The sequence below is a fragment of the Notechis scutatus genome, chromosome 2, assembly GCF_049901735.1.
Source record: "Notechis scutatus isolate UNSWTSFEM ecotype Mainland chromosome 2, rNotScu1.2, whole genome shotgun sequence".
Classification (NCBI taxonomy): domain Eukaryota; kingdom Metazoa; phylum Chordata; class Lepidosauria; order Squamata; family Elapidae; genus Notechis; species Notechis scutatus.
In genome coordinates, this window is record NC_142010.1 from 11844652 (window position 1) to 11868843 (window position 24192).

General features: G+C 46.5%; 1 protein-coding gene across 2 annotated transcripts; it reads left to right on the forward strand.

The window, feature by feature from the left end:
• Positions 1–228: 228 nt before the first annotated feature.
• Positions 229–21749, forward strand: LOC113430195 (uncharacterized). Of its 2 annotated transcripts, XM_087952932.1 has the most exons (7): positions 229–1221; positions 4587–5052; positions 6126–6208; positions 9792–9918; positions 11543–11952; positions 17317–17452; positions 20858–21749. In XM_087952932.1, exons 1-7 carry the CDS (start codon positions 904–906, stop codon positions 21658–21660), a joined length of 2343 nt encoding a protein of 780 aa, XP_087809058.1. In that variant the 5' UTR covers positions 229–903; the 3' UTR covers positions 21661–21749. The 2 variants fall into 2 exon arrangements, with proteins under 2 accessions (XP_087809058.1, XP_087809059.1); XM_087952933.1 differs by lacking the exon at positions 4587–5052 and having other exon boundaries at positions 347–481.
• Positions 21750–24192: the final 2443 nt, after the last annotated feature.

The window sequence follows — 24192 nt, forward strand, 5'->3', positions numbered from 1 at the left end:
GCGGCCCGCCGACCGAGCCGGGAGTACGAGGGCGGGACAGCCCAACTCGCCAACTTGGGGGAGGGGGTGGGAAAAGCTGGAGACTCGGGCGGGCTCGGGAAGTCACTTAAGCCGGGCTCCGGGGCTTGCGCCTGCGCACGGAAGCGCGGGGAAGCCGCTGTCCGATTCGTAGCATCTCGCTGGTCAGACCCTGCGCAGGAGGGAGTGGGGGGGGGAGGATGAAAAACCGACCGGAAGTTTCTATAGCAACGTAAAGATGTGAAAATATAGAGGGAAAGGGCATCTCTAGAAAACTACTTCCGGATCCAAACTGGGGGGAGTGTGGAATTTGCCGCGCAGGCGCAAAGGAAGAAGGGCGGCCTCTGCCTGAAAGAAAAAACCCCATGGACAATGTTCGCTTTTCCTTCATCGGTTCCGGAAGTTGTGTGCCGCTCTATCTGTCTGTCTATTGCCATGGGATAGACCTCCAGATCTGTGCTAGGTATGTGTCACTGATGGGGGAAAGCCACTGGAGTGGATTCAGAATAGAGCTGGGAGGGACCTTGGAGGTCCTGTAGTCCAGCCCTCTGTTCAACCGTATAGACAAGTGGCTATTTAGGCCCTTCTTAAAGAGCTCCAGTGACGAAGCGTCCACAACTTCTGGAGGCAAGTCGTTCCACTGGTTAATTGCTCTCATTGTCAGGTAGTGTCTCCTTAATTCCAGTTAGCTTCTCTACTTGATTCTCACAGTTTGCTTTCGAGTTGTCTGCAACTGCACGTAGGTGTTACCCCCACTAAGCTGTGAAGGGATCGATGGGTTGCAGATGGTGGCAGACAGTTGTGTAGTCAGGGGATGCGCATCTTGCATGCGGATCGGATAATCCCGACTTCCCGCGGGAAGGCAAGGAACATTCAAATGGCAAAATGGAGCAGCCGGAAGAGAGGCTGTCCCACAAGGTGAGGCGGTATCAACATTTGTACGACGAGACGGATAGAGACTACACGGACCAGGAGGCGACAGCCCATTCGGGGAGGGAAATTGGAAGAACTCTGGAGGAAGATCCAGACCGAGACAGAGAAAAGTGGAAGCAACTGCGGGACAACTTCGTCAGGCTGACAAAAAGAATGAAAACGAAGAACAGGGACCCTGGACTGCCAGCCCACTCTATAATGCTGTCCTGGCTGGAAGGATTGATAAAACACTGGGAAACCCAAGCGAATGTCAACGGGGCTGCAGCGAAGGTAAGAAAACCGCACCCTAATCTAGAACATTTTTTATATATGTAATAGAATAGAATTCTTTTTGTTGGCCAAGTGTAATTGGACACACAAGGAATTTGTCTTGGTGCAAATGCTCTCAGTGTACATAAAAGAAAAGATACATTCGTCAAGAATCATAAGGTTAGAATAGAATAGAATAGAATAGAACAGAACAGAACAGAATAGAATAGAATAGAATAGAATAGAATAGAATAGAATTCTTTATTGACCAAGTGTGATTGGACACACAAGGAATTTGTCTTGGTGCAAATGCTCTCAGTGTACATAAAAGAAAAGATACATTCGTCAAGAATCATAAGGTTAGAATAGAATAGAATAGAATAGAATAGAATAGAATAGAATAGAATAGAATTCTTTATTGACCAAGTGTGATTGGACACACAAGGAATTTGTCTTGGTGCAAATGCTCTCAGTGTACATAAAAGAAAAGATACATTCGTCAAGAATCATAAGGTTAGAATAGAATAGAATAGAATAGAATAGAATAGAATAGAATAGAATAGAATTCTTTATTGACCAAGTGTGATTGGACACACAAGGAATTTGTCTTGGTGCAAATGCTCTCAGTGTACATAAAAGAAAAGATACATTCGTCAAGAATCATAAGGTTAGAATAGAATAGAATAGAATAGAATAGAATAGAATAGAATAGAATAGAATAGAATAGAATAGAATAGAATAGAATTCTTTATTGACCAAGTGTGATTGGACACACAAGGAATTTGTCTTGGTGCAAATGCTCTCAGTGTACATAAAAGAAAAGATACATTCGTCAAGAATCATAAGGTACAACACTTAATAATAGTCATAGGGTACAATAAGCCATCAAATCATACTAGGAAACAGTCAGTATAAATATGGTCTCATGAGTATGAAATCCATAGGAAATTGCAGAGAATAATAAAGAATAAAGAAACCATTAGAGAGCATTTCACCGAGGCAGCCGTCATCGTGCCATATTTGTACAGAACTGGATACACGGTCTCTTTTGACCCACAAACACTCCCTCCACATTTGTAGCTTTGGGGCTGACAATAATCTGTGCTGACCCAGGCATATATATAAGCAAATAGCATTGCATTTTGAAAGCAAATAGCACTGCATTTATAATATAGCATGAACAGTGCTGTGCACATCAGCTCTATTTACAGTCATTAGAGTTTTATGCTAGTTACAGTAATGTCTTTAAGGATGTCATGTATGTAACCACCTATCTGTCTTTTTGGATAACATTGACCCTCAAAAATGATGCTATAGGGCAGTGGTCCCCAACCTTTTTTGTACCAGGGACCAGTTTCAAGCACAAACACTTTTTCAAGGACCGGGGGGGGGGGAAGAATCCGAGTTTGGTGGTTTGCTTGCAGACGTTTCATTACCTGACTAGGTAACATCTGATGTTGTTACGTAGTCGGGTAATAAAACATCTGCCAGCAAACCACCAAGTTCAGGGAGCGCCTCGGCCCTGCCTCCCTCAGCCCCATCCCTCAGGTGTCTCCCTCCCTCCCTCAGGTGTCTGCCTCGTTCCTCTCTCAGTCGCTCTCTCGCTGCTCCACCAGCCCAGGAAGAAACTGCTTCAAAGAAGCCGGGTGTGTGTGGCTTTCCTGTCGCCGCAGCTCCTCCAAAGCGCCCGTCCACCCCCACCCGCCCGCCGCGCGGTTCAACCCAGTGCTCCGTTCTGCCTGCCTGCCTGCCTGCCTGCCTTCGTTTTGGAGCAGCTTCGGCTGATAAAAAGAGGCGAATAGTTATTATTCTCAGCCAAGCTGCTCCCAAACAACCAGACAGGCAGGCAGGCAGAACGGAGCACTGAATTGAAGCGCGCGGGCGGGCGGGTGGGGGTAAACGGGCGCTGGAGGAGCTGCGGCGACAGGAAAAGCCACCCCCGCTCTTTTTGAAGCAGTTTCTTCCTGGGCTGATGGAGCAGCGAGAGAGCGACTGAGAGAGGAACGAGGCGGGAGGAAACCGAAGCTGCTGAGCCAGAGAGCAGGACAGGCTTCGGTTGCTTCCTCCCTCCCTGCTTCTTTCATTTGTGTCCTTGATCCCCGATCCCAGCAGCATTCACCGAAGGCGAAGAAAGCCGCCATTTTTTTTTTTATTTGCGGCCCGGTACAGAGTGCTCCATGGACCAGGACCGGTCCGCGGCCCGGTGGTTGAGGACCCCTGCTATAGGGCACTGCACACCAGAACAACAAGACACAAGGAAAGTTTTTTCCCAAATGCCATCATGCTGCTAAACAACTAATTCCCTCAACACTGTCAAATTATTTACTAAAGCTGTATTACTATTATTCTTCTCATCCTTCCTAGTACTTATCTCTTCCCACTTATGACTATAACCGTGTTGCTTGTATCTTTACAATTTATATTGTTTTATTTGTTCCCTAGTATGATCTGATTGCTTATTAGTAACCTATGACTATCACTAAGTGTTGTATCTTATGATTCATGAGGAGTGTATTTGTGTTGATTCTGGGCATGGCACAAAGTCAACAGTCAGATAATCAGTCCCTTTATTAGCTCCAATTTTGCCCCCAATGTCCTGTTTACCTTCTGGCTAGAGAAAAACTCTCCCAGGAACAGCTTTGGCTGCAGAGAATCAAGTCCAAAATGTGGTCAACAAAAACTGTAACTATAAGTCCAGTCAAGGCAAGATGAGGTAATTAGTTCGGCAGGGCAGGAGAAGGAATTCCAGACATGAAGGAACGGCCGTAATTCAACACGGGAGGATGCCAGGAACACAGATAACCAAAGTCAACACAAGATAAACTCACGTTTGTTCCCAGCAGATGCAGCACTCATCATTCATCTCTTTTAAACTCTCTTCCCAGGGGTGGCTAATGAAGGGAATCAGGGCCCTTTCCTCCCCCATAAGCCACACAACTCACGTTGCTCTCTTCTCCGTTCCTCCCTGCGTGCCCTAGGATGAAAAGGGTGTGAGCCCCGGTCTTCCTCTGAACTCCCTCTCCCTTGTTCTACCTCTTCCCTGATCTGCCCAGCCAGACTTTGTTCTTACCCAGTTTCCTCCACAGCCAACGGAGCCACACTCCCACTCCCTGTCAGCTGTTCGTCTTCCTCTACGGATTCAGACTCAGACAGGGCATGACAGTATTGTATTTTTTTCTTTATGTACACTGGGAGCATATGCACCAAAGACAAATTCCTTATGTGTCCAATCACACTTGGCCAATAAAGAGTTCTGTTCTATTCTATTCTATTCTATTCTATTCTATTCTATTCTATTCTATTCTATTCTATCCTATCCTATCCTACTCTACTCTACTCTACTCTACTCTACTCTACTCTACTCTACTCTACTTATATAATTACAGCCAGAGGATGTCACGACAGGTCATCTAGAGCAAGACTCCTTGGATTCAGCCTTGAATATGGAGGAAATCTCATTCACATCACACCCTGCATCCAGGCACTCGGGTTCCTTCTCACTGAACAGTAGTGATGAGGACGAGGAGAGTTCAACCAGTATGTTCACTGGGTCGCCCATAAAACCACCAGTTCCCCAATCAAGAAAGAGGAGGAAGATGATGGGAAAGGACAAGATACTGGACACTTTGGTCACTCTATGCTGGGAGCAACTTCATACTGCAATGCTGTCGCCACGGAGCCCCGATAATAACAGCTGTCGCAATGACGAATACGCAACTTTTGCCCTGGCTGTTGCAGACTCTTTGCGGAAACTTCCACCAGAACGTGTGGAAGCAACAAAATCCCAGCTCTTCATTGTGCTTGCTGACGCGCATTCCCAAGCGACAAAATCCAGCGGACCTGGGGATGCAGGTGTGTTTCCTTCTTCGCTGCAGCAACCGGGGCTGGTTGTGAGGTGGCTTTGGGGAGGAGGAAATGCAAGGGGTCTCCTGGGGCTCGTGAATGAAAGTTTTGGGTTGGGGGGGGAAGAGAGGAGAGAACAGCAATACCCCCCCCAAAAAAAAGTCAGTCAGACCCCACCCCGTTTTCCTACTGATCGATCATTCTTTATTTGGGATCACAGGATACCGTCTCCGGCTCCGTTCTCAGGGGGTGAGAGAGAGACTTTTGGCTTCATGCAAGGAAAGCAGCAGAAGTCTTTCTTTCTCTCCCCCAAATTCTGAAAGAAATGAGTCTTTGTGAGATGTGTTGCGCCAGTGCAGCCTCTTGGACCAGGATGCCTTGCAGGGTCCCAAAGACTCATTTCTGGTGGAGTTTGGGGGAAAGGAAGAAAGACTTTTGCTGCTTTCCTTGCGTGCAGCCAAAAACAGAAGCAGAAAGAAGCAGCCCGGTGGCCAGGCGAGGTGTGTGGGGTGAGTGGGGCAAGTTCCCCCCCTCCTCCCTTTCCTCCCCTCCCATCACTACCTCGTGTTGTTCGCAATGCAAGTGACACAAACTCGTGTTCCTGCAGGCCATGTGGGCGGCGCAGCCTTGTGTTCCCGTGCAACCTGGATTAATTGCTTTGGGGGTGACATTTCTCTGTGGACCACCCAAATTTCCTTGCGCACCACCAGTGGTCCCCAGCCCACTGGTTGGTGACCACTGCTTCAGAGCACTGGAAGTTTAACATTTCCTGGTTTGTCTTTTTTAGGCAGGAGATCTGCCATTTCTGAGAGCAAGACCAGCGGCAGAGGCTCCTTATCCAACTGAAGCCTTCCTTCGCATAACACATGTAGTCCTTGACTTACGACCGTTCAAAGTTACCGGGGCACTAAAAACGGACATGACCATTTGTTTCACACAAGACCGTTGCAGCATCCCCATGCGAGAGCATTCAAGTTCAATAGAGCTTTTTAATAACCTCCACTATGTGTTTCCCCCCACGGAAGAGAAATGTTATGTATAGATGAATGTCAATGCGTATGAAAAATCTGCTTTCTTCTTAGATGCCACGGAGCTTCTTCAGACATCCTTGGAACCAGGGAGTTTCTCTAGTGACCGAGGAATGACTGCTAGGCCACTCAGCCAGGTAGAACTATTATTATTTGTCAACTCATAAAACATTCCTATGCCTGTTTTAGTAGTTTCCATAAAAAAGAGGGGGGAGAGGAAGGAAATCTTGAAGAGCAGTGCAGCAGTTTGGAAGCGACAATACATTCCAACTCTTATCTTTAAAAGATTGTAACTAAAATACCAGCGTTTTTGCCCACGAATATGTTTAATTGGAGAACGTGATTGATGACACACATCCCATGAACATGGAGGATCAATTGGAGGATCTGGTTTATGAGACACCAAGGGGGAAGGGGGGAAACAGGGTCATAGGGGACGGTAAATTATTTATGCCAGAGTTGGCTTCATACAGGGCAATGTCGGTATGTCGCCTCTAATGAATCCTTTGAAGTTTTTTGAAGTTTGGCTCGAGAATCCTGATTTAATTAGGGCGATTGCTGGAATCCTGACATCATCATCATCATCGTTGTTGTTATACTCATGGGAGATGAGAAGTTTTAGAGCAGGGTTTTTCAAGCCTCATTCCACTGAATTTTAGGATTTTGCAAAAAAAAATGGAAATTAGGGCAGAAAAAAAAAGGGAGAAGACATTGCATCAAAAGGCTTGTTCTCCTATAAAATCACGTCATGAGTCGTGGCTATTCTGTTGCAGCTCATGGATGGTGGGTAATGTTTCTGGCAGTGGTTTGCTCTCCACACCTGTTTCAATTTCATTTATGAATGTTTTGTTACCAGACTAGGTGACATTATCAGAGAGATTTTCTTGTCCTATACCTCATTGTTCTGTCCCATCCCAAGCCACAGAGTGAGAGACTAGAATGCCACAGCAAACAAACTATAAAACACATGGACTCAAAAGCCGAAGTTCATTCTGGCAATAAAATGTCATTGGCAGCTCTCCCAAGAAACTCACCGCCAGACCAGATAGTAAAAACACCTTTGAAGTTTATTTCATTCCTTCATTAGCAGTTCTCCCAGAATAATATATTCACAAGACGACCAGATAATAGGATCACGAGATAGCAAACTTAACAGAATGACTCTCACAGTAATAGCAGAAAGAGCCAAATACCTCTTCCAAAAACTCACAGTTTAACAGCACGTTAGAACAAGTATCACAGTCATAACAGGTTCCCAGTTTTCTCAGTTTGTAACAGAGTTGGTAACAGTTTGTAACAAATTAAACAGTTTGACCCGAACAAAGCTTGAGGGCTGACACGCTTCCTTTTATGACCTGGGGGTGTGTCAGCTTCTTGAATAAACCCTGATTGAAACATCCCACAGTTCTGGTAAATTTTCCTAATTAATGCTGAAGGTCCGGGAACAAGATAAGACTCTGAGATTTAAAGCCAACAGTTTCAAAAACTCCCGTAGTCACAACACCTCATTAGCCTATAAACGTTTTGTGTGGCCAGTTGGTTGTGTGATTGGTTGTTTGTTTGGAGCGATGTCTAAATTCTGAGCAGCTGATTGGTTTGCTTGTTGATTGGTCATTCAAATGGTCTGGCTTCTTACAATTATGCAGACAGAGAGAGAATCAGAGTTGGAAGGGAACTGGTAAGTCATCTAGTCCAACCCCCTGCCCAAGCAGGAGACCCTACACCATTTCTGACAGATGGCAGTCCAATCTCTTCTTGAAAGTCTCAAGTGATGGCGCTCACACAACTTCCGAGGGCAAGCTGCTCCATTGGTTGATTGTTCTCACTGTCAGAAAGTTTCTCCTTATTTCCAGGTTAAATCTCTCCTTGTTCAGTTTCCATCCATTATTCCTTGTCTGGCCTACAGGTGCTTTGGGAAATAGCTTGGCCCCTTCCTCTCTGTGGCAGCCCCTCAAATATTGGAAGACGGCTATCATGTCTCTCCTGGTCCTTCTCTTCACTAGACTAGCCATGCCCAGTTCCTGTGACCGTTCTTCATATGTTTTAGTCTCGAGTCCTCTAATCATCCTGGTTGCTCTTCTCTGTACTTTTTCTAGAGTCTCAACCTCTTTTTTACAGTGTGGTGACCAAAACTGGATGCAGTATTCTAGGAGTGGTCTTACTAAGGCTTTATAGAGTGGTAGTAGTACCTCACTTGATCTTGATAAAGATGTGTTTCTGCCCAGTTTCGAACTAGGGACTTTTGCGTGTTAGGCAAATGTAACCACTATACCACAGAAACCACAGGTCAATGATAGCATGGTCCAAAAATTTTGGGTACAGTATTGAGCTAGAGGAGTGGGAAAAAAATTTGGAATATAAATTACAAAATAACAAAATTGGCAGCTCATAAAGAAAACCAACACAAAATATTTTATCGCTGGCACTTGGCGCCCACAAGGCTGGCTAAGATTCACCCAAATTCAAATCCAAACTGTTGGAAATGGTAGATATGCCCTGAAGCGAAAAAATATTGGAAGAAAATACAAAAGTGGTTACAGGAATTAACAGGCAGTCAAATAGAATAATGCTCCGGAATTATTTCTCCTAGGGATAATTAAAGGGAAATTCAATAAAAGGACAAAATATATGGTGTTACATATAATAATAGCAGCAACAATCGCTGTCATGCCCCTGTCGGAATCTGATTCTGAGGGGGAGGCTGAGCTCCTGGCAGAGAGTGGGAGTGTGGCTCCATTGGCTGTGGAAGAAACTGGGGAAGGGCAAAGTCCGGCTGGGCAGAGCAGGGGAGAGGTAGAGCAGGGGAGAGGGAATTCAGAGGAAGACCCAGACTCACCCCCTCTTCATCCTAGGGCACACGGGGAGGAACGGAGAAGGGAGCAACATGAGTTGTGTGGCTTACGGGGAAGGAAAGGGCCCTGATTCCCTTCATTAGCTGCAGCTGGGAGCACAGTGTTTAAAAAGGGAGGTTGCGCACAACAACTTGTGGGAAGCAAATCGTGCGTTATCTTTTATTGCCGAGGCTTATCTGGGTTCCGGGCATCTTCCCAACTGTGTGTGTTTTGTTGGCCTTTGAAGTCTGCAATTCCTTATCCTGCCCTGTCCAGTTAATTGCTGCAGCGTGGTTTGTGTGGATTTTTATTTACAGTATGTGTCCTTTGTTTTCGGACTGAAATTTCTCTGCTTAAAGACTGTTCTTGGGGAGAGCTTTTTCTCTAGCCAAAGGTAACTGGATATTGAGGGCAAAGTTGGAGGTATTAAAGGGACTTTTCTTACTCATGTGACCGTGTTGCCTTTGTGCCACGCCCCAGGTCATCACAATTGTCTTTCTGCAATGTTGGAAGAAAGACTGCACGCCATCCGAAGGTCTAGTAATTAAAAAAAAAAATGAGTGCATGGAAATGGATAAATTGACTATAGAATTAAAGGGAAAAGAGGATTCTGAATGTTATGCAATATGGGAGAAATGGTACAACCGTATAGATAATAGAAGTAAGAAAAGGAAATGTATAACAATAGACGTAGAAGGTAATAGAAATAGAATGTACAGATTATACCGGACATGAAATGTAGTTGTATAAATGATGTCACTGTACTGTTTAATGTGCAACTGAGATATGTCAAAAGGAAAAATCCAATAATAATAATAATAATAATAATAATAATAATAATAATAATAATAATAGGAATAAATGTAGATGTCATTTGTCCGTTTCATAGGAGCTTCTGAGTTTTGAAGATGTGGCCGTGCGTTTTACCGACGAGGAATGGATGCTGCTGGATGCAGGACAGCAGGACCTGTACCGTGAGGTCATGGCAGAAAATTCTGGGATGGTGGCCTCTCTAAGTAAGGATCCCTGGGCTGCAACTTACTCAGATTGTTCCTCCCTCCCTTCCTTCCTTCCTTCCTTCCTTCCTTCCTTCCTTCCTTCCTTCCTTCCTTCCTTCCTTCCTTCCTTTCCTTCCTATCCTTCCTTCCTTCCTTCCTTCCTTCCTATCCTTCCTTCCTTCCTTCCTTCCTTCCTTCCTTCCTTCCTTCCTTCCTCTCCTTCCTTCCTTCCTTCTTCCTTCCTTCCTTCCTTCCTTCCTTCCTTCCTTCCTTCCTTCCTTCCTTCCTTCCTTCCTTCCTTCCTTCCTTCCTTCCTTCCTTCCTTCCTTCCTTCCTTCCTTCCTTCCTTCCTTCCTTCCTTCCTTCCTTCCTCCTTCCTTCCTTCCTTCCTTCCTTCCTTCCTTCCTTCCTTCCTTCCTTCCTTCCTATCCTTCCTTCCTTCCTTCCTTCCTTCCTTCCTATCCTTCCTTCCTTCCTTCCTTCCTTCCTTCTTCCTTCCTTCCTTCCTTCCTTCCTTCCTTCCTATCCTTCCTATCCTTCCTTCCTTCCTTCCTTCCTTCCTTCCTTCCTTCCTTCCTTCTTCCTTCCTTCCTTCCTTCCTGTGGGTGCCACAGTTTCCAGTAGAAACCGTTCCAGCTTCTGCCTGAAACCTCGGCCGGCCCAGTTCCCCGTGCAGCTGAATCTTGTTGCACAGTTACATTGGCTCCCCCACAGATCTTGGATGTAGTTTCTTTTTGGGGTTATTAATTAGAATAAGATGACAGCTAATTTTCTCCCTCCTCTTCCCCCTCTCCCAAAAAAAGTGTGGTTGGCAGTGAAGAGGTTGCAAAGACATTGGGAAATGGCCAGGTGCTTTTTTCCTGAATCGGGTTTTACAGAGTCAGATTCATATTCTCCCTCTTTTACCCACCATTCCCTCTCTCCTTCCTCCCCTTCCCCCACCTCTTGCCTTATATCCTCCTCTCTCTCCCCTTCCCCTTTTCTCTCCCCTCATTTCCTTCTCCCTCTCCTTCTGCCATCGCTCCCTCCCACTCCCTCCTACGATCGCGTTTTCCCCAAAATAAGACCCAGCCCAGAAAATAAGCCCTAGCATGGTTTTTCATATAAGCCCTATCCCCCCCAAGATATAAGCCCTAGTTAAGCTCATCAGCCAGACGGGCGCATTTAGTACCATATCTCCTCCAAAATAAGACCTAACCGGAAAATAAGCCCTCATGTGTCTTTTGGAGCAAAAATTAATATAAGACCCAGTCTTGTTTTCGGGGAAACATGGTATTCCCTTTTCTTTCTGTCCTCTCCCTTCCCTCTTTCCTTTCTCTCTCCCCACCTCTCTGCTTCTTTCTCCTCCCTCTTTCTCTCTTCCATTCTCTCCTTTCTTCCCGTCTCTCGCCTTCCTCTCTTTTCTTCTTCTCTCCCCTCTCTCCTTCCCTTCCTCCCTTGCTTCCCCCTGTTCCTTACTCTCTTTCCTCCCTCTCTTTTCCTCTTCTCTCCCCTTCCTCTTCTCCTTCCTCCTCTTCCTGCCTTCTTCCCCTTGTCTCTCCCTCCTTCTATCTTTCCCTCCCTCTCTTTTTCCCATGGATTTGACCTGGGAATGGGGGCAATGCTCTTGCCTAAATTTACCAGCAAAGCTTTTCCATCTCAGTCCAGGAGCTTCAGCCAGAAATAAGTGCCGAGGACCAGGGGGCAGGAGCAACGGATCAACCTGAGCAGAAAGCAGAAGACGGAGAAGGAAAAAGCCGCCTCCTTTTCCAGCGCCCAACTGAAAGCGAGCTAAAGACTTGGCGCAGCGTGGAGCAGAGTGCGGCCGCTGGGCCCGAGCAGGAGTGCCAGTATTCCTTGAAGTTCATGGCGTTTTCTCCCCCATCCTTGGAATGTAGAGAACCCCCAAAATGTTTGGAAGCCGGAGCTGATGAAGCGGATGTGCTACAGACCCATTTCAGCTTTAGCGGGGAAATCTTCCCCAGCTTCGCTGACCCCGTGAATGTAAACACGGAGCTTGGGCTTGAAGAGGAGAGCCTGAATGGGGAGGCCCAAGGCAGACTGGAAGAAAAAGTGAGAGTCTATCCCGTTCGGCAACCACTGCCCCCGCGATCTTTCCAAAGGCTCCCCCAAAATGTTAAGGTTGAGCATGCTAAGAAAGAGAGATGATTGAAAATGAGGGGAGGGGGAGCAAATTTTAAATCGGGGGTGTCAAACTCAAGGCCCACGGGCCAGATCCGGCCTGTGGGGTGCTTACATCTGGCCTGCAGGGCTGCCCTGGAAACAGCGAAGGATTGGCCCACGGTGCTTCTGCCAGTGAAAATGGAGCTCGGGAGTCCAAGCTCTGTTTTCACTGGCAGAGGGTTGCAGGAAGCCGTCGCAGCCGAAAACTGAGCTCGGGAGCCCATTTTCACTGGCAGAGCGCTCAGGCCACCACAAGTGCCCCCTGGCGTGATTGATGTCAAGTTGGCCCCACCCACCCCAGCCCTCCAGGGTCAAACAAAATCCTGATGTGGCCCTCAGTGAAATTGAGTTTGACATCCCCGGGTTATATCAACGGCCATTACATTGAACTGAAATTTCATTTTGGGGCTGTTCTGCTGTCGTCCTATAGCTGTGATGGTGAACCTATGGCACACGTGCCAAAGGTGTCACGCAGAGCCCTCTCTGTGGGTGTGCAAGCTGTCGCCCCCAGCTCAGCTCTGTAGCACATGTGTGCCCGTACCTCCCACCATCCAGCTGGTCTTTGGGTCTCTGTTGTGCATGTGTGGGAGGCAGGACGCATGCATGGGGTGGGACACATGCACGGAAGGTGCACTTATTGCATTATGGGGATACGCACGCACTTTGGGCACTTGGTGCCTAAAAGGTTAGCCATCACTGTCCTACAGTCTCTGCTGTTTCTGCAAGTATTCTTCTGTTTGTCTTGCATGGGTAAATCTGTGTGTCAGGATTCCAGCAATCGCCCTATTTAAATCATGATTCTCGAGCCAAACTTCAAAAAACTTCAAAGGATTTATTAGAGGCGACATACTGGCACTGCCCTGTATGAAGCTAACTCTGGCATACATAATTTACGGTCCCCTGTCACACCGTTTCCCCTCTTGCCCCCCCTGGGTGTCTCATAAACCAGATTCTCCAATTGAGCACGTTCACGGGCTGGGTGTCATCAATCACATTCTCCAATTAAATATATTTGCGGCAAAAGCTCTGGTACTTTAGCTACAATCTGTTAAAGATAAGAGTTGGAATGTACTTTTGCTTTCAATTGCTCTTCCAGATTTTCTTCCTCCCCCCACTTTTTTTGTGTGTGTGGCAACTACTAAAACCGCCATAGGAATGTTTTACGAGTTGACAGTGCGCATGATGCTCCCGCCTTTTGGGGGAGGTTGAATGGGTGTAAAAGAGTAAGCCATATGTTGGCCAGGGCCCGTTTTTTTTCAAAGAATCTATCCAGGCAGTCCTCGACTTACAACAGTTCATCGAGTGACCAAAGTTACCACGGCCCTGAAAAATATGACTTGCGGCCGTTTTTCACACTTAACGACCACTGAAGCATCCCCAGGGTCACGTGATCAAAATTCAAAGGCTTGGCCACCGGTTCCTATTTATGATGGTTGCAGTGCCCCAAGGTCATGGGATTCCCTTTTGCGACCTCCCGACCAGCACAGTCAATGGGAAAGCCAGCTGTCAGCGCTCTGACAATCCACCCCCATTCAAATCACGTGCCTCTAGCTGTACCTCTCAGAGTTTTGAAAAAAAAAGATTTATTAGGAGCGAACATGCCAGAACTACCTGGGTGTAGCCGACACTGAGAGACATCATTCATCTCATCCTCGACCCTGTTCTTCCCCCACCCTCTGGATGTATATTCTCCAATGGGACACATCCATAGCCTAGAGTCATCAATCATGCTCTTCAGCAACAATCTTGCACGCCAGAAGCTTCAGTCGCTTAGTAAATTATCTATGAAAATATTTAAGGTATGCATTACTCCCCACAACTCCCTTTCTGCTGACAACTCTAAAAGACCAGAGAAATATTTTTGAGTTGTCCTAGGGATTCGAACCACCGAACTGCCTTTCTGATCGACAAGCTCAGCGTCTTAGCTGTCTCGGCTTCACTTAACAGCCGGGTTCCTAAGTTATCCACAGGGATTCAGTTAACAACTGTGGCTAGAAAGGTTGATAAAGAAATGGTGGCAAAGCTTACCTAAATGGCTCACTTAACAACAGTAATTTGGAAATCGATTGTGGTCGTAAGTCGAGGACCACCTGCACTTCTGAGTCCAAGCCGTCCTAGCATCTCTATAGTTTTTTTTCAGCGTGGCAAAAGTCACATTGCAACATTGCCCAGAAAGCTCCACCCCTTTGTGACATCTAGAAAAGGGGTGGGGCTTACATTGCAATGTGTCAAAGGGTCAGCCCTTCCACTCAAAGCTGCTTACTCAGAGTTGCTGACAACACACACACACGCACACACACAAGAATGATGCTGCCTAGCTCCCCCAATTTGTGAAATGTTGGGTTGTTTCCATTTCAGAGAAGATAAGAGGAAGGGATTATTGTATTTTAATTGTTGGTTTTATTTCAATACGGTGTTACCCAGAGTCACCTCTTGTAAGATGGGCAGCTATACACACTGGCTAGAAAGGTACGTTGATAGGTAAGAGCCAGCCTGGTATATTCGTTAGAGCAGTGTTTCTCAATTTTATCAGCTTTAAGATGTTGGACTTCGACTCCCAGAATTTCCCAGCTAGCGTGATTCTGGGAGTTGAAGTTCACATATCCTTAAGTTGATACGGGGGAGAAACATTGTATTAGAGCAGTGGTGGCTAACCTTTTTAGGCTCCTGTGCCAAAAACTGTGCACAATGCTTGCACACTCGTGCTCACGTGCCAGCACCCAGAAGGCAATGCGTGCCCCCCACGCCCCCTACACATGCGCGTGCAATCCCTACCTCCCACCGCCCCCTTACCTGCACTGTGCCTCACAACTGTTTTTCGGCCGGTTTGAGGACTTTTTCGGCCTCCCAGAAGCTTGAGGAAGGCTTCTGCAGGCTTTGCAGGCCGAAAACTAGCCCTGTTTCATCACTTCCGGTATTTCCAGAAAAACAAGAAGTGATGAAACGGGCCTAGTTTTCAGCCTGCAAAGCCTGCAGAAGCCTTCCTCCAGCCTCTGGGAGGCTGAAAAAGGCCTCAAACCAGCCGAAAATCAGCTGTGAGGAACACGCATGCACAGTGAGATAAGTTTGCTCGCGTGCCGGCACAAGTGGCTCTCCGTGCTACCTGTGGCACACCTGCATTAGGTTCGCCATCATGGTATTAGAGGATTGAGCCAAGAAAGGGTAGACGCAGTTCAAGTGGACTTTGAGGGGGGACATCAAACTTACCTCCCAGGGTTGATAGGAAGTGTTGGAAGGAAAAACTGGTCCAATTCCAAGCCGGGAGAAAGACGCTGAGAATAAAATAGAGGCAGGCTGCGTTTTGGAAAGGAGGTCTGTTTGTTTAATAGCCAGAAACTTCAGTGACAGCAGCATGATTCTGGGGAGGCTGACAAAATGAGGTTGAGATAGATGGGCTTTTATACATCTTTGGGGGCTTTGTGACTGAGGTGCCTATTCCTGTGTAAGAATGTGTCCTTTAATATTTTAAAGGATGCTGCCAGATGTTTTAATCTGGGAATGGAGGGGGGGGGCTTCCTACAGAAGATAAAAGTCAGGATATAGCAATAGCACTTTGTTTTATATACTTCTTCACAGTGCTATACTTGATAAATTGTAACTTGAGCTTCTTAAAGCAGGGATCCCCTGGTCCGTGGCTTACTATTAGGCCTTTCGGAACCGCGTCGTGAGAGCGGGGTGTCAAACTTGATTTCCTTGAGGGCCGCATCAGGGTTGTTTGACCTTGGGGGCTGGGGTGGGCATGGCCAGGATGGGCGTGGCTTGACGTCACTCATGTCAGGGCGCCTGTGATGGCCCGAGTGCTCTGCCAACGAAAACAGGCTCCCGAGCTCAGTTTTCGGCTGCAACGGCCTCCTGCAACCGTCTGCCAGCGAAAGCCAAGCTCGGCCTCCCAAGCTCCATTTTCACTGGCAGAGACACCGCAGACCAATCCTTCGCTGTTTCCAGGGCGGCCCCATGGGCCAGATGTAAGCACCCCACAGGCTGATCTGGCCTATGGGTCTTGAGTTTGACACCCCTTATATAACCTTTGCTCCCCCACCCCCATTTTCAATCCTCTCTCTTTCTTAGCATGCTCAACCTTAATATTTCCTTGTGGGCTGCAACAGGGCTGTGTTTTACCTCAGGGGCTGGGGTGGGCGTGGCCAGGGTGGGCGTGGCCACCTTGACGTCACTCATGTCGGGGCGCCTGTGGTGGCCCGAGTGCTCTGCCAGCGAAAACAGGCTCCCAATCTCCGTTTTCAGCCGCAACAGCCTCCTGCAGCCCTCTGCCCACAAAAACAGAGCTCAGGTGGGCCGCACATGTCCCTCTGGGTCCCATTTTCGGCCGCAACAGCCTCTCGCAGCCTCTGCCACTGGAAACAGAACTCCGTGCGGCCCTCCCATGCTCCGTTTTCGTTGGTAGAGGCACCCCGAGCCGGTGCTTCGCTGTTTCCAGGGCAGCTCCACAGACCAGATCTGGCCCCAGGCCTTGAGTTTGATACCCCTGTCTTAGAGGAACGATAAGATACTAAAGCTTTTAATGATGGAGAGAAGACGCCAGCCTACTTTTTGTTGCTTGGGTTAGTTGTCCCGATTGTGCGAAATGCGCTAGAGGGGGAAGGTTGGGGTATAGATGAGGACAGTTTAGGCCCATGATGGCGAACCTATGGCACACATGCCAAAGGTGGCAGGCAGAGCCATTTGTGTGGGCACACGAGCGCCAGCCAAACTTACCTGCACTGCGCATGTGCGCGCCTCCCAGCTGATTTTCAGCCCGTTTGAGGCCATTTTCGCCCTCCTGGAGACTCGAGGGAAGCCTCTGCAACCTCCGGAGGCCGAAAAACAGGTGTTCCCGAAATACCGGATGTGCCGAAACAGACCACTTTTCAGGCTCCCAAGGTTTCCCTCGAGCCTCCAGGAGGGCAAAAATGGCCTGCCCCAGACTCCAGAGGCCCTCCGGAGGCTGAAAACGGGCACTTCCGGTATTTCCAGAAGGCCCATTTTTCGGCCTCCCGAAGTTGCAGGGGTTTCCCTCAAATCTCAGGGAGGGCAAAAATGGCCTCAGATGGGCCCAAAATCAGTTGAGGTGCGTGCATGTACAGTTGAGGGGAGGGGTGTTATGTACGCATTCGCGGGAGAGGGCAAGGCGCATTGCATTGTGGATGTGGGCACACCACACACACACAAAAATCACCATCACTGGTTTAGGCCCTAATATTTGGTTTTCTCCCCCAACTTCGCAATCATGGCTGCATTGCCTTCTTTCGCTTTCAGGTAAGGAAACCTCTGGCAGACATAAATTCCTCCACACCGATGCAGGAACCATCGGGCAGAGTGAAGATGCTACATCGGACGGAGGCCACCGAAGAAGCTGACTCCCTGGGAAAGGCCTATCAGGGGCCAGGTTCAGGTGTGTTCCAGAATTATGGTGGTGCTTCTGATTTATGTACAGTATTGTTGAATTCTGGCATAGTTCTTAGAACACACAAGCCCCAGAACCACTTTGTTACTATTATGGTTGGTTGCAGCCAGATGTTTAAACTGGATTTGGCATGTTTAATCCAACTAACAAGTTCTTCCCAAGGACTCCGGAGAGGCAGATGTTGTTTTATGTTGTTGTTTTTTTAAAAAAATTGTCACAGGATGTTTTTATTATTATTATTTATTATTTTTCTGTTCTGACCAAGGCTTCCTGAGATCGTAATTAAGCACATGCTTAGTTAAAAAACAACTCTTGTTTTATTTCAACGCTGGGAATTATGTTCATTATGTTCATTCCCAGCCTGTAATGAGTCCCAAACAGTCCCTCGAGATAAGCACCCACCTTTCTCTCCTTTGAATTGCTGCCAACAACTAGAGTGCCAAATGAACTAGAAAAAAAACCAACCGAAGTACAAAGTCCCCACAGAGCTTCAAGGTTTAATCCAAACAGAGCAAATGACTTTGCTTCCTGCAAAGCTTTCGTCACCTTTGCCTGTCTTTTATCCCTTATGGGAGGGGCAATCACCTCCAAGCCTTACTCCTGAGTTGCCCCTTTTGTCTCAGCTGCTCTCGCCTTCTAGCATCTCTGCGCATACGCGCACTGGGAACAGGCTCCCCAGGGTCCTCGGCATTGCTGCTGCCAGATTCTGGAGGCTCCAGACTCAGCACCCCACTCCCAGATGGTCTTGGCCCCATCTCTGCATTGGACGCAGGACCCTCGTCCGAGTCCTCCCCAGACTCCCTGACTGGTCCCTGTTCTTTCCCACTGTCCAATTCCGCTGCTGTCTGTACAGGCTGTCGGGGAACCACAACATTTTTCTGACATTTTTATTATTATAAACATTAATAAAATACTGTATTTTTTGCTCCCTAAGATGCACTTCCCCCCCACCTCCCCGAAAAGTGGGTGGAAATGTCTGTGCGTCTTATGGAGCCAAAAATACGGGCCGTGGCGGTGGGGTCCTTTTAAAGCGCTGAACCCCTCTTCCTCTGTCTTTGTCATTGCCTGCTTTCCTCCCCTAAACCTAGGTGCGTCTTATGGTCAGGTGCATCTTACAGTACAAAAAATATGGTACGTATTGTTATTAATTTTTCCCCCCAATTTATTTGGCTGCCCATTTCAAATGGCAACTCTGGGCAGCTAACAACTGGTTTTTAAAAAATCCAATAAAAACAAGATAAAGACCAATATACCAATATATAAATACGGCCTGTAATCAATTTAAAAACCAAACGGAAGGTTTAAAATTTACATTCAATTACAATTTAAAAGAACAATTCTTGAAGATGATGTATCACTGGTATTTAATACCAGACAAGTTATCCAGAATGTATAAAGGTATTTCAAATGAATGTTGGAAATGTAAATGTAAAGAAAGGCCCTTTTACCATTTATGGTGGACATGTGATAAAGCAAAAAAATATTGGAATAGGATTCATACTCTAATACCGAAAATTCTTAAAGTGAATATAAAGATAAAACCAGAAAGTTTTCTTTTGGGCTTAATAGAAAGAGACTTGGTGGGAAAAATGGAACTTAGATGTTATGTATGTTGATGGCAGCAAGACTATTTTATGCACAAATGTACAGTAGGAAGGATATTTCAATTCCTACAATGGACAAATGGCTGCAAAAGTTGATGGAGTTAACAGAGGTGGCTCAACCGACTGTTTTGATCAAAGAAAAGAATAGAAGTACATTTGTTTCTTTGCGCTTGAGGTGGAAAAAAATGAATTTTTGCTTTTGGGTTTTACTGATTAGATAGATTTGTTGTTATAGAAATGGCTAGTTTATATTATTATGGAAAAGTACAAAGTTGAGCTTAAATGTTAATGCTTTATTCTATTGCACTGAAGGGAGTCGGCAATCAATGCCTTTTTTTTCCCTTTTCCCCCCTTCTCTACACTTCTCTCTTTCCCTTTCCCTCACTTTTGTTACCTACCGCTTGCTTTTTTATTTTTGTATTTTATATTATAAGTGTCAGGATTCTGGCAGTTACCCCCATTTAAATCATGAGTCTCGAGCCAAACTTCCAAAACGTAAAAAGGATTTATTGGACTGGCACTGCCTGGGTGTAGCCGACTCTGAGACACATCATTCATTGCCACCCTCGACCCTGGTTTTCCCCCCACCCCCTGGGTGTATCATAATTCATATTCTCCAATGGGACACATCCATAGCCCAGAGTCATCAATCATGTTCTCCAATTAGAATTTTGCGTGGCAGAAACTGGTCAACTAGTTACTATCTTTGCAAACATTTATGGAATGCAGTTTCGGTTTTGCAAACTGCTGCACTGCTCCCCCCGCCCCCGTTTCTGTTGCCAACTCTAAAAAGACCATAGAAATATTTTATGAGTTGACAATAAACTAATAAAACTGTTAAAACCGGAGAAGATGTTTTAAAAACCTCTGATCAGCAGCAGAGTTCATTCTATATCAGCTCAACTCAATCACTCTCCCCTTGTAAAGACTCAAGTAGAATAAACCCATCCTCCCCCGCACATTTTAATTAATGGATGCTTCAAATACCATAGAGCAATCATGATGCAATTGAGACCAGAACGTCCATTGCTAACCACGATGCTTGTTCCAAAGGGAGTCACATCCAGGGAGCCACATCCCAATTTTACAAATGTTTTTGTCACGATCGTTAAGCAAATCACTTCAGTCATGAAGTGAATCACGTGGTCGGTCGTTAAGCAAGTCTGGCTTCTCCCACTGACTTTGCTTGTCGGAAGCTGGCTGGAAAGGTCGCCAATGGTGATCCTGTGACCCCAGGACACGGCAACCATTTTGAATGCTTACCACCAGTTGCCAAGCACCCAGATTTTGATCTCATGGCCATGGGGATATTGCTATGGTTATAAGTGCAAGGACCGGTTATAATTTTTTTTTTTCAGTGTTGTTAACTTTGAATGGCCACTAAATAAATGGTTGTAAATCAGTGGTGGGATTCAATTTTTTTCACTACTGGTTCTGTGGGCGTGGCTTGGTGGGCGTGGTGTGGTTTGGTGGGCGTGGCAGGGGAAGGATACTGCAAAATCCCATTCCCACCCCACTAACCTGCTTTCCAGCTCTGTTCTCCTGTGCAGGGCAACCAAAGAAGACCCAGCCGATCAGCTGGGACTCAATGGGAGGCAGAGAATAGATGGGGGCGGGGCCAGTCAGAGGTGGGATTTGCTGGTTCTCCAAAAGTACTCAAAATTTCCACTACCGGTTCTCCAAAACTGGTCAGAACCTGCTGAATCCCACCTCTGTTGTAAATCAAGCACTACCTATATGCAACTACGGTATGTTCTCTTATCTTTTATGTTTCTTTTTTTTTTCCCAGGATCAGGTAACTCAACGCTGGAATCTAAGGATGGCTTTCGGCTAGAAAAGCCGAAGGAGATAAACCCCAATGGGAAGTTATTGGAAAGAGCCCTGGGGAAATTCACCCAAGAGCCGAACGCTCCGGAGGGTCTCAAAAGTAAGCAGGATATGGACAGCTTACCGGATACAAAGTCTGACTTAGCCTCGTTGTGTGACGAGGTGTCTACCAACGGACCCGCGAAAACCCTCCAAGGAAGAGAGGCCAGTTTTGATCTCTCTGGAAACCTTCAGCTGAGAACCGATCGTTCCGAGAATCACGACCCGCCGATGGCAACCGAGCGGATCTATACATGCTCCTATTGTGGGAAGTGCTTCGAGGAGAGTTTAGACTTGTTGGCCCACGAGAGAGCCCACATAAGAGAGAAGATTTACCGGTGCTCCCAGTGCGAGAAACGATTCTCTCACCAGATCGACCTTCTGACTCACAAGAGGAACCACCAGGAGGAGAAGCCGCACCGGTGCGAACGGGACTGCGCCAAATGCCACAGGCAGAGGACTTTCCCAAAGGTGACTCGGAGAGCGCGACCCGGGGAGCAGGCCTGTCAGTGCCCAGTTTGCGGAGAACGTTTCAGCTGGAAATCCAATCTCATCAGACACCGGAGGATCCACACAGGAGAGAAACCCTATCGGTGCGCGGAGTGTGGGAAAAGCTACACCCGTAAGACGGCCCTCGACAGACATAAAAGGACCCACGGGGAGAAGGCTTGTGAGGTCGGCGCTCCGAGCATGGCGCAAGCCTCAGTGCTGGTCCTCCTTGTTTGAATCACGTGAGGTTGGCGAGAAATGTATTGTGTTAACGTATTAAGCGCGGAAGGAAGTTCACTTAGCTAAATAAATTGGGATCAGAAAATTCATCGTTAAGTGGTGCGATTGTTAAATGAGGCTTCAAGTGACCCTGTCCAATTTTATGACCTTTTTTTTTTTTTTTTTTGCCATGGTCATTCAGTGAAACACACAAGCTGTCAGGATTCCAGCAATCGCTCTAATGAAATCAGGATTCTCGAGCCAAACTTCAAAAAAACTTCAAAGGATTCATTGGAGGCGACATACTGGCACTGCCCTGTATGAAGCCAACTGGCATACGTAATTTACAGCCTGTGACCCTGTTTCCCCCCTCCCCACTGGGTGTTTCATAAATCAGATTCTCCAATTGAACACGTTCACAGGCTGGGTGTCATCATTCACATTCTCCAATTAAATATATTTGCAGGCAAAAACTGCAGGTATTTTAGTTACAGTCTTTTAAAGATAAGAGTTGGAATGTACTTTCCCTTTCCACTGCTCTTCCAGATATCCTTCCTCCCCACCCCATCCCCCCTTTTTTATGGCAACTACTAAAACAGGCATAGGAATATTTTATGCGTTGACATAACTGTTAAGTAAATCGGCTCAAGATCCAGATGGATCTTGACAGACTAGAACACAGCCGTATCTAACAAAATGAAATTAAGTGTAGAGAAAAGTAAAGTCCTACACTTAGGCAAGAAAAACCCAAAGTACACATATAGACTGGGTGAAACCAGGCTCAATAGCAGTAATTGTGAGAGGGATCTTGGAGTCTTAGTGGACAACCAGCTAAATAGGAGCCAGCAGTGTGAAGCAGCAGCAGCCAAAAAGGCTAATGCAATCCTAAGTTGCATTAACAGAGGGATACAATCGAGATCAAGGGAAGTACTGATACCACTCTATAAAGCCTTAGTAAGACCACACCTAGAGTACTGCATCCAGTTTTGTTCACCACATTATAAAAAAGATATTGAGACTCTAGAAAAAGTACAGAGAAGAGCAACCAGGATGATTAAGGGACTGGAAGCTAAAACATATGAAGAACGGTCGCAGGAACTGGGCTTGGCTAGTCTAGTAAAGAGAAGGACCAGGGGAGACATGATAGCGGTCTTCCAAGATTTGAGGGGCTGCTACAGAGAGAAAGGGGTCAAGCTATTCTCTAAAGCGCCTATAGGCCAGACAAGGAATAACGGATGGAAACTGAACAAGGAGAGATTTAACCTGGAAATAAGGAGAAACTTTCTGACAGTGAGAACAATCAACCAATGGAACAGAAGTTGCCTTCAGAAGTTGTGGGAGCTTCATCCTTGGAGGCTTTCAAGAAGAGATTGGACTGCCATTTGTCAGAAATGGTGTAGGGTCTCCCGCTTGAGTGGGGAGGTTGGACTAGATGACCTCCAAGGTCCCTTCCAATTCTGATTATCTGTTAAACATCTGTTAAACATCTGTTAAATCCCATGCTTGTTAAGCAAACTGGGTGTCCCTTTGATATGACCTGGTTGGAGGGTGGCTGGGAAAGTGGCAAATCACAATCGCGTGACTGCAGAGGATGCCAGTTGCCAAGCATCCAAATCCCAATCATGCGGGGGGCGGAGGGTGCAACAGTTGTAACTCTGAGGAAGGATCATGGGTCACTTTTTTTCAGTGCCATTGTAACTTCAAACTGTCATGAAACAAATGGTTGTAGGTTGAGGACTATCCATATAGCAATAGTGCTTGTATTTATATACCGCTTCACAGTGCTTTACAGTCCTCTCTAAGCAATTTATGGAGTCAGCATATTGCCCCCCCCCCACTTCTCGCAAACAATCTGGGTCCTTATTTTACCGATCTCAGAAGGATGGCAGGCAGGGGTGGGATTCAAATTTCTTAGCAACTGGTTCTGTGGGTGTGTCCTAATTTGTGGGTGTGTCTTGGTGATCATGTAACTGGCTGGGCATGGCTTGTATGTAAATATAAATATTTATGTAAATATTGAATGCTTTTTAAAAAAAGAGCAACTTTTACCCAAAATCAGGCAAAGCAGGCAGGCAGATTGAGTTGCTTGCAGAATCACAGAGTCACTCAGAAATCTACCTTTCTGCAATCTGCTATCTGAGTCTGTCCCATAAAATTTGCTCATAAGCAAACTCACAAAATTAACTCACCATTCACCATGTGTGCAAATATTGAATTTTTTTATTAAAAAAAGAGCAACTTTTTACCCGAAATCAGGCAAAGCAGGCAGGCGGATTGAGTTGCTCACAGAATCACAGATTCATTCAGAGATCTACCTTTCTGCAATCTACTGCCTGAGTCTGCACTGAAAAATAGAAGCTTCAGTCCTAAAGAAGGTTCAGCTCTGCTTTTAGATTAGTCAGAAAGCAAGAAATCCAACAATTTTCTGCTTTCTAGCTAATCTAAATCTTCTGGCACAGCAGAATAGCTGATGATCGGGGGGAGGAAAAATAGCAACTTAGCGGGCAAGTTTGATGGTGCGCATGCCAGGTAAGGAGTGACTGGATGGGG

What these genes read in the sequence shown, in the direction of transcription:
- LOC113430195 (XM_087952932.1), top strand. Translation starts at nt 904, where the DNA reads ATGGAGCAGCCGGAAGAGAGGCTGTCCCACAAGGTGAGGCGGTATCAA. An exon ending in TGGGATGGTGGCCTCTCTAA is followed by an intron (nt 9,919 to 11,542) that starts GTAAGGATCCCT and finishes TTTCCATCTCAG; the next exon opens with TCCAGGAGCTTCAGCCAGAA. An exon ending in CTATCAGGGGCCAGGTTCAG is followed by an intron (nt 17,453 to 20,857) that starts GTGTGTTCCAGA and finishes TTTTTTTCCCAG; the next exon opens with GATCAGGTAACTCAACGCTG.